We start from the raw sequence: 9,830 nt of genomic DNA on the forward strand, positions 1-9,830 counted from the left end.
TGGGGAAGATAAAGGGAAGAGGAAAGTATAAAGAGACCAAGGGAGAGGGGAGAAGGGTGGTCTGGCACTTGCGCTAGCTGAACAGGCGCTGCAGGAGGGTAAGGCCTGATGGGGGGGACACACAGAGGTAGGAACTGGCTGCTCCGCCCCAGCCACGGGGTCCCCGTCTTTCTGTGGGGCCTGATGGGCTCCCACCCTGAGGGCAGAGAGCAAGGCTGCTGCAGGTGTGGCATCAGGGAGGAGATGGTGTGCACACGGCCGTCTGGAATGCGTAGGGCTGCAAGAAAGGGCCTGGTAGCCCTGGGAGGGCCTATGCACACCACAATGCAGGGTGCTCTCAGACCTGCTGCCCCGCCACCATGGGGGGTGGCAGAGGGGAGGGGCACTTTCCCCGGGGCAGGAGGCGGAACGGAGGGTGCGGGAAGCCTCTGGATGCACTGCCATCATTGCATTCTCAAAAGCACAGCCACGTGCATCCCCGTATGAGGGTTCAACTTCCTCCAGCCGCTCCGTGTCCTGTTTGCAGCTCCAGAGACAGGCAGGCATGAGATAAGGACTGCAGGCTTGGTGGAGGTGTCCAAGGACACCAACACCTGCTGTGCTGGGTAACGAGGGCAGTCATGAGACACTGGCTCTTCTCTTTCTAGAAGAGGTGGGAGGCTTTGTTTGCCAAGTCGGCAGAGACTGGTTTGCCTGTGGGGGGCAAAACTGCTGGCCCAATTGAGCTGGTCCTCCCGAGAGTCAACCTCTAGAATCGTCTGCCTGCCCACCAGGCTCTCTTGAGACTGCAGACCATCAGTACATTTCTGTCAGAGGGACTGAACTGAGGACCTCTCAATGGGAATGAAGCTGCCTCAGGACAATGAAGATGACAGAAAACCAGCTGCCATTTCAGCTGGTGGTGACGGTGAACACGTCACCTCTACAACCTAGGTCACAGGAACCCAGGTTCAAGAAACAGATGTCCAAAGGGAAATATTTCAATTCACTTGTATCTGGCCCAGAATATGGTGAAATGTTCACAATACACTGTTCGAGAAAAAGCAAGTAGCAAAATGATATGATTCCATTTTTACAAAAACACACACTTATATAATGCGTACATAGTGTCTCTATAAGATACTTCACACCCTGGTGATGTCTGCACTACAAAATAAGGTGGTGCCACTGGAGGGGCACTTTGAACACTGATGAAGGAACAGGGGTGTGGTTACTGGCAGTCATTCAACCTGCAAAAACACACCTGCACATTGCACTCATCGACTGTGTGTTTCATTGGGACACTGTGTGTGTGTAAATGTGTGCACGTACATGTATACGTGTGTGTGTGTGTGTGTTGTAAGTGCATGTTTCTACATTTATGAGAAAACAGCCTGAAAGATGCACAAAGGTAGGCCTGGTTAGGAAGACCGTAGATCACTTAAAGGGTTGTAAGGCAGTAAACAAAACAAAACAAAGGAAAGAGGTGTCAGGAAGGACAGCACTGGGGCGGAGGAAGGAGGCAGCACTTAAGCCCGCCAGCCCGCCAGGGCCGTCTCTGCAGCGAGGGCGCACAGCAGGCTGGTGGGCTGATCTGACTCGGGCTTTGCCCTCGAGCCCCTCTCCGGCTCCTGCTTGCCCTCCCATGAGGCCTGCCTGTGGGGGAGGCTATGCTGATGACAGAGATGGTCCTCTTGGTGCCTGTATTTATTTCCAGCGTAAATCATTTCCTCAGCTGGCCCTAGGTTTACAAGAGTATCTATGTGCATGAACACAGGCACAAGAAACAAACAAACAAAATACCTTCAGAAACATGGCTCTCTCGTCAGGCGTGAAGTCGGAGGCCAGAATATCCCACAGCCAGATGATGACCCTGTGGCTTCCATGGAAACCGCCGTAGTACACCGTGTGCTTCCTGCAAACGAGCCAGACAGCGGGCGCTCACCGACTGCCACCGGCAGGGACCGTGTTTTGCCTCGTGGGCACCCTGAACTCTGGCAGGCCTGGGGACGCTACCCCGTCTCTTTATAGCCCCAAGCCCAAGCTTTAATCACCCCCATCTCGCTGGAAGCTGAACAGTAGGAGAGGTCAAGAGCTGGCCGTGCTGTTGTGGAGCAGAAGCTGCCCACGCTGAGCTTTCAGGAGCCTAGCAGTCCTCAAGACCCACTTCCACTTCTCTCTCAGTCAAGTGGCTGAAAGCAATTCGAGTGAGCAGAACGGGGAGGAGGATACTGGGAGACAGACAGCTGAAGAAGCTGCCCTAAAAGAGCCCAGTCTGAGGGCGGCTTGCTTTCTAGGCAGCCTAAGAATCTGCCTCCCCGGTCCCCTTACTTTAAATCTTCCAGGTCAATCTCAGCATTGTCCCCAGAGATGAGACGCTGCAGTTCGGGGGTTGAGAACATTCGGATCCACTCAGGTTTGATGATGGAACGGAACCCACCAATGAGGGCAGCCGTCTGGTTTTTGATCTGTGTGTGCATTCGAAAGTGCGCCATCAAATGGATGTAGCTGATTCTGTTGTTAATGAGGCAGAGAAAACAACGGACGTGAAGAGGGCACAGCAGGCTGTTACCAGTCAGCTGAGAGAAGACTCACAAAGGACGAACTATACGCATCCCTACGTTCATCGCAGCCCTATTCACAACAGCCAAGAGATGGAAACAACCTAAGTGCCTGTCAACAGAGGAATGGATAACCAAACCGTGGTACATACACACAATGGAATACTGTGCAACACTAAAACAACGCAGAATGATCAAAACACTGCATAACATGGACGAACTTGCTGAGTGAAATAAGTCAACCATGGAAAGGCAGATATTGTATTAGCCTACTACTGTAAAAAGTCAAGGAAAAGTTTACATATGGAAGGAAACTTTCTTTGCTGGTTACCAGGAATGGGAGGGAAGGAGAGGGAAAACTGCTAGATAGGTTAAAAGGAATAAAAGGGGGGGAAAAAAAGAAAAAATATATACACATATACATATAAAGGGTGAACTGTCTTACACCAATACCCCTTGTCCCAGAGCATTTCACCCAAATGATGCCAACAGTGAAACAATGACAGCACCCTGGAATGTCAGTGTGCCAGCCCTATGCATCCAAGTCCCTCAGACATTACCCTACAACCCAGAGCCTGACCTCAAGGGTCACCCACTGCACCCAGAATTGGAGTGAGACACGCTCCAGGTCCAAGGGTACAAAGACTGCTTTTGCAGTCTTTTTTCATCTCATCCTTCTGGACCAAACCAATTCAGATCTAGTCCAGGCCTCCCATCAGCTTTCAAGTGGAGAGAAAATTGCTTCATTTGCAATGTCACTCCCAACCTTGCCCTTCTGGGTAAGTTGATAGCCAGGAAAGGGTGGACCTGCAGGACATCCTGCACAAAGGCAGGTGGGTTTAAGTTCATTTAAGTTCAACTGGGATGTCAGAGCAACTGATAACAACCATTGCTGGCTGCGGGTCTTGGAGGTCTGCTTGTATGAACATGACAGTGTCACCCATGACTGGCCCCTTTGAACAGGTTAAATACATTGCAGCAGTCTCGCCAGCCCTGGTGTCTCTCAGTGAACCATTTATTCAGAGACTGAAGAACTAGAGCCAAGGCTGGGGACAAGCCTCACAGGTTCCACGTAAATGCTCTGCTATGTTACTGACCTGGGAAGCACCCGTTTTTATTTTTTTATGATCCAGTAGCATATGTGTAGCACACACATGCGAGTTTTTCTATCGCTGTTAACTCTTCTCGTGTGCTCTCTGAAGCAGGTTAGTATACTGGGTTAGGAGTACTGCTCTATTTTGTCAGAAGAGTGAGCGAGCCCGAGAACTTTCCCTCCAACACCCAGCAGGCGCAAGACCAGATAACACCCCTCGTGAGGGGAACTGGTGTCACCAAGCATGTTGAGTTAATCAGCCATGGCCTTGAAGGTTATGCTAAGCACACGCAAGACTTTGTTGAGTTTCCACACAGGAGGTCTCAGGGCAGACCAGGGACCTCGCCCATGAACACAGCCTGCACCAGCCTACTTCCTCTGGCTGCCCCCCCCACAGCTCTGGCTATCACCTCCAGCCAGCGTGTCTGGCGAAATGCAGTCTCCCTGAGGGTGGAGGGCTCTGTGACATGCCACTTATCTGGTGATGGGGACTATCTCTGCTCCTGTTTACTAGCCCCCTCTGTGAGCCAGATAGCACAGTCGGGGTCCTACATGTGTCATCTCAGGCTCAGCCCCATGTCACAGCCTGGGGAAGAGCCTCAGAGTGGCTCCAGGCAGCAGGGTGGGCAGGACCAGGATTCACCTCTGCTCTCTGATGCTGGCCTCCCCTCCAACCTGAGCTCATTGCCCCTTCTAGGTTTTCAAACTCGTGCCCTGTGGCCAAGGGGGTAAAGTCTGCATATTTTAATCATGATGAGAACAGACCATTCTCTTGACTATTCTGAAAGTCTGAAATCTGAAACACATGCATGCAGGCTGACCGAGGCCTGAGGACTGCGATGGTTGAGAAAAGTGGCCTGTGACGTATGGCTGACCCAATGACTCCCCAGGTAGGACTGAGCTCTCGCTTCCCATCAGTGATGCTCAGATGAACAGTTCAGATGCTCGGATGAGCCTGGCCACAGGGAGACAGGGTGACAAAATGGCCAGGAACTACTCCTCATGCCAGGCTCTGTTGGTTAATTAGGTAAGAAGAGGGCCAGGTGGACAGTGTCTTGGAGGGTTTTGACTCTAGAGTGAAAAGGGTGGCATCTGTAATAGGTTCCCAGAAGTCCGTTATCTGTGATGACAGTGGCTGGGCTCAGTCTCGATTCCCCACGACTAAGGGCCTTGTTGACTACAAATGAGGTTGTCGCTGGGCCTTCCCTTGTGTTCCACACAACTGCCACATGCTGTCACCCTACAACAGCCTGCCTCTCCAAGGTGTGCTTCTGCCTGTGTGCCATGTCGAGGACAGCAAGCCTGAGCGGCCCTGGCTCCATCTGCCTGCATCCAGGGGCATCATTAAATGAGCCCGAATACAGTGCCCAGTGCCTCTGACCTTAGATGTGCAACTGCCAAAAATAAATGGTCAATTCTTATTCTGAAAATTGAATTCAGTACAATTTCTGCCTATGAACTGTAACCAGGAAATTCCATTATGATATTTATGGCCTCCTTCTGCTTCAATCTATCTTAATAAATTCTCAGCAAAAGGCCCAAGAGCCAGAGTGGAGTCTTTTCAAGTGGTGACCTTAAAAATCTAATTGCTATACTCACTTGTTTTCATTTGTAACAGGAATGGTCTTCCCTCCAGGAACCAGTTCGTGGCAAACAAGCTGAAGGAGAAGACGGGGAGTAATTACTGGAGAGAATCTTAATGGGGAAACAAAGCTTCTGGAAGATGAAGAGCCTGACACGAGTGTCCACAGCAACGACAGAGGTCAGACGGCGTGTGTATGGGACAAGCCTGACACAACTGCCCACAGCAATGACAGAGGTCAGACGGCGTGTGTATGGGACAAGCCTGACACGAGCGTCCACAGCAATGACAGAGGTCAGACGGCGTGTGTATGGGGCAACCATTTTCCCCAAGAAGCCAATCTTACACATCGAGGTACCTCACGTGATTTTGTTTGAATGTTTGCATTAAGGCTGCAGGACATCAGGAAGGGGACATGCTGACTTTTATTAGCACACATTAGGTTGCATAAAGGAACCCTGGTATGTCCACACACTGGAACGTTGTGCAGCTATTAACAAAGATGATGGGAAAGGTGGAGGGAGCAGACCAGGTAACAGTATACATTGTGTGGTATCACTTCCTGGGAGGAAAATGACATACATGCCCAGGGGCAAAACCTAGAAGGGCGCAAACAATATGTTAACAGGGGCACCAGCTGGGCACTGGCGTTGCAAGTGGTGTTCACGTTCACCTGTATGCTCTTACAGCTGAATTCTCTGTTGGGAGCTTGCATTATTTTGATATTCTGGGGGAAAAAATATAATTTTATTTTTAAAAAGCACGTTGGGAAGAGAGCTCCAAAGCTGATGGACTAGTTATCTGAATGCTCTGTAAAATCAAGTGCTTCTCTCAACTCCAAGACCACTCTGATAGTGCCTGGTAGACACGCTGAGACTACGGCCCCTAGCTGCTCTTCAGGTCTGGAATTGAACCCACACCTGTGGCTTCCAGCCAAACAAAAGACAGGCATATGAGGTGAACGTTTACCTGAGGTAGATACACTCCTTGGAGAGAACAATCATGGGAGAAAGAAGGACTGTTTATGCCCAGGCAGACAGCTCAGGAGGCAGAAGTGCATGGAGGGATGGACACAGGGAAGAGTTAACTATGGGGAGGAAGTGGAAAGAGAGCTGTTGCATTGTGGGAAATTGTAGTCAATGTCATGAGACAAAGTTTATATGAACTGTATGGAAAGTGAATTTGCTCTGTAAATTTTCACCCAGATCACAATTAAAAAAAAAAAAAAAAATTTCAAGACGACTTCTGTGGGCAAATATGATGTGGGCAGGTTTGACCTAAAAATCCAAGGATGTGTTGAAAAAGGCAATTGTTTTGTTATATGTATCTTTACCACAGAAACAAAGGAAGGAAAAAGATACAGTGAGTGCAGAGTGCTCAGCACAACAGCCTGTGGCACTGAAATGCTCATGAAATGTTGCTGCTTGGTGCTGTTCAGATGGTTCTGACCTATCATGACCCTGTGTATGACAGAACGAAACACTGCTACACCCAAAAGAAGAGCACATGAGAGGATGCACACTTTTCAAGCTTATTTCAATAGGAGTCTTATTAATAATACACTGTAACTCAAGAGACGTAGGAAGAGAAAAAGACCTGGCACTCTGCAGCTATCACAGCTCAGTATGGCCAGAGGATTTTCCAGCTGGAAGGGCCCCAGCAAAGCATCCAGCCCAGCGATCCCCAAAGTGTTCCAGGAGTACCCTGAGTGCCCTGTGGTGCACCGGTGCTCACAGGACGACCCTGTGAGGTATCATTCTTCTTTCTTTGAAAGAGACCTGTGGTCACAGGAGCTGGGGACCTGGAGGTGAAAACTCAACTAGGGTTTCTTTCCTGAGTTCTCAGAGCCCCTGGACCCCTGCTGCTCTATGGTCCCTCAGTGGGAGGACTGCATGCAGGGAGTTCCCAGCTGCACACACAGTGTTTGGTCACACCGGTCCCCTCAAGGACCTAGGTCTGACAAGTAACCCAGAAGTGTTGAGGTGGGGACAGCTGGCTCAGGGAGCCCGAGTGACGTCCCTGAGGTGACAGTGGTTCTGCACTGCTAAGCTCATGGTGCGGTTTCTCAGAGCAGCCCTGGGACCATGCACACACACAGGCTCAGGCAGACGGCCCTCCACTGGGACATGACTGAGGGAGCGAGGACACTTCAGAGAAAAGCCTGGAGGAAGCCCTCTGCGAAGACAGCCTCTGCAGCCACACCTCCAAGGGCCTCTCTGTCCTGCCCTGCTCTGGACGACCAGCGTGAATGCGCACAGGACTCTGCGAGAGGCACCTCTCCTCGGGTGGCTTCTTTCCCCTCTTTAAGTCCTAATTATCCGTTTGTAACAACCAATCCTCACCATGGTAACGAGAAGCAATGTTACAAATGGGAAATTAGGGCCTGCATCAGGAACTACGCTAAGATGGCAGAGAAGCAAAGCAGGGTCTCTGTAGGGAACTCTTCAATAGGTGAGCAGGCAGCTGCAGGTCAACTGGGAAGGAAAGGGGTACGAGGCAAGAGGAGGGGAAGGCTGAGGGGAAAGGAAGGGCAGACAGATCCTCACTGTTTGGATTTCCTAGGGAAACCCCAAGCCTGGGCAGGTCTCAGGAAGCCAATGGAGAGAGAAGCCCTTAGGCAGAGATGACTGACCTGACCCATCACGTCTTCATCATACGACAGCGTCAGACCCAGGTCAGCGATGTCCCCGTCATAGCGCTAATGCAACAGAGAAGGGGAAAAGGGTGAGGCTGACAGGCCACTGTGAAAAACATTACACTAAAGAATGTAACCCTTCCCCCCATGTGGTGCTCATTTGGTGGGGTTAACAGCTTGAAGCATAGGCAAAGGCCACTCATCCCCTTGATTAAGGAGACTTGGTCTGTGGCCCTCAAAGGGAGCCCACAGTGGAAGACGTGGCCTGACAGTCCTTCACCACAACACTGGGGAGGGCAGGCAGGCTCATTCCAAAGCACTCGGACAGGGCAAAGCTACCCTGGCAGGAGTTCCTACTAGCTGCCTGCTTGGCCAGCCACCTTCCACACTGACCTTAATGGAAGTGAGGTTTTTGTAGAACTCTGAGTCCAGAGAAGGCAGTTCGTCCACAGAGCTGTAGAAGACGCTGTGGTGGTGCCCAAGCAGCTGGCTCAGGAAGAAGGAGGCGAAGGGCACGTCCACCACAATTCCCTGTGAGGGGAGACACGACCACCTGCAACCCCACCATCTAGGATGGCACTCTGTGACCTGCAGAGTAGCCCTGAGAGAGTGTAGCAGCTCCAGGCCTGCCTACGTTTCCAATCTGGAGGACGATCGCTCCCCATCATTGAACAAACACAGCCAAGTGCCCCCTGGGGACATGACAGCAGAGTGGATAAGGCACCCCTTTTAGAGCTCAGGGACCAAAGCCAGCCCGGCTACTGCTAGGCCAGGTGACCCTGGGTGGGGCCTTGACCATGCATTCACTTTCTCACCTGGAAATGTGGACAAGCCCGTTTCTCGGTGAAGATTCAGTGAAGCCATGAAAGTGAAGCCTGAACACAGCACCTGACCCTGCAGGCTCATGGTGCAATGGTGGGTGGTGGGTATAGGCCTCAGGCACGTGCAGGGTGCCAGGGGAGCAGAGGAGGCCTCGCACCCCAGTGTAGGCAGGGAGAGCTTCCAGGAGAAAGAGATACCTCAACCAGCCCTGCAGGAATAGGGCATGTTGAGGCCCAGGCCTCAAGGATGGCCTATAGTAGTGTGAGGGCGAGAGGCCAATGATGACGCCAGGGAGGCAGGCAGGGCCAGGTCAGGCTGGGCCTCACTGGAGCCTCGATTCTACCCTGAAGGCTCTAAGTAGAGAAGCAACAGATCTGTACTTTATGTGGGGAGTAGGGTGGAGGGAGGAAGACAGGAAGTCAGAAGGCTAGCCAGAAAGCCGGTATGTGAGGCCGCGAGCACCAAGGCAGCGCATGGGGATGGAGAGGAGGGTGGGCATGGAGAGGAGGGTGGGCATGGAGAGGAGGGCGGGGATGCAGAGATTTCGGAGGCACAGTCAGTCACACCCGACGGCTGCCTGGCAGAGGGTCAGATGAACCAACGCATGCTGCTCCTCACATGGGGCCCAACCCCACAAAAGACCTAGCTCCTTCTGAGTCAGTTCTGCCCTTGGTGACCCTAAGGGTTTCAGAGCAGAACTGTGCTCCACAGGGTTTTCAAGGCTGTGACCTTTTGGAAGCAAATTGCCAGGTCTTTCTTCTGACGTGTCTCTTGGTGGGTTTAAACCGCCCACCTTTCAGCTAGCAGTCAAGTGTTTCATCATTTGTGCCTCCCAGGGACTCTGCACAGGGTCCACCAAGCCAAAACCCACTGCCATCGAGTTGATTCCAACTCACAGTGACCCTACAGGGCAGAATAGAACTGCCCCATAGAGCTTCCAAGGCTGTAAATCTTTATTTTATTTTTATTTTTGCAGTGTTTCCTCCCCTTCCCATAGGGTTCCAAGGCTGTAAATCTTTATGGAGGCAGACTGCCCCATCTTTCTCCTGTGAGCGGTTGACAGGTTTGAACCTCCAACCTTTTGGTTAGCAGCTGGATGCCTTAACCACTGTGTCTATTACCAGAGCTCCCACAGGGCCTGTTGTTGTTGTTGTTGTT

The 9,830-nt window shown here is 51.5% G+C and overlaps 1 protein-coding gene across 1 annotated transcript in view; it reads right to left on the reverse strand.

Annotated features, from left to right (window-relative positions):
- The window catches only part of UBE3B (ubiquitin protein ligase E3B), a 53,388-nt gene that overhangs the window by 2,675 nt on the left and 40,883 nt on the right, over positions 1–9,830 (reverse strand). Inside the window, exons 19-23 of the mRNA XM_007954997.1 lie at positions 8,244–8,381; positions 7,848–7,913; positions 5,233–5,291; positions 2,311–2,493; positions 1,783–1,894 (exon numbers count right to left, since the gene is read on the reverse strand). Of these exons, the coding sequence (XP_007953188.1) occupies positions 1,783–1,894; positions 2,311–2,493; positions 5,233–5,291; positions 7,848–7,913; positions 8,244–8,381 (558 nt within the window). The remainder of the gene's footprint in view (positions 1–1,782; positions 1,895–2,310; positions 2,494–5,232; positions 5,292–7,847; positions 7,914–8,243; positions 8,382–9,830) is intronic.

The sequence above is a fragment of the Orycteropus afer genome, unplaced genomic scaffold (assembly GCF_000298275.1).
Source record: "Orycteropus afer afer isolate SDZICR_OR568_19922 unplaced genomic scaffold, OryAfe1.0 scaffold00487, whole genome shotgun sequence".
NCBI classification, from domain to species: Eukaryota; Metazoa; Chordata; class Mammalia; order Tubulidentata; family Orycteropodidae; genus Orycteropus; species Orycteropus afer.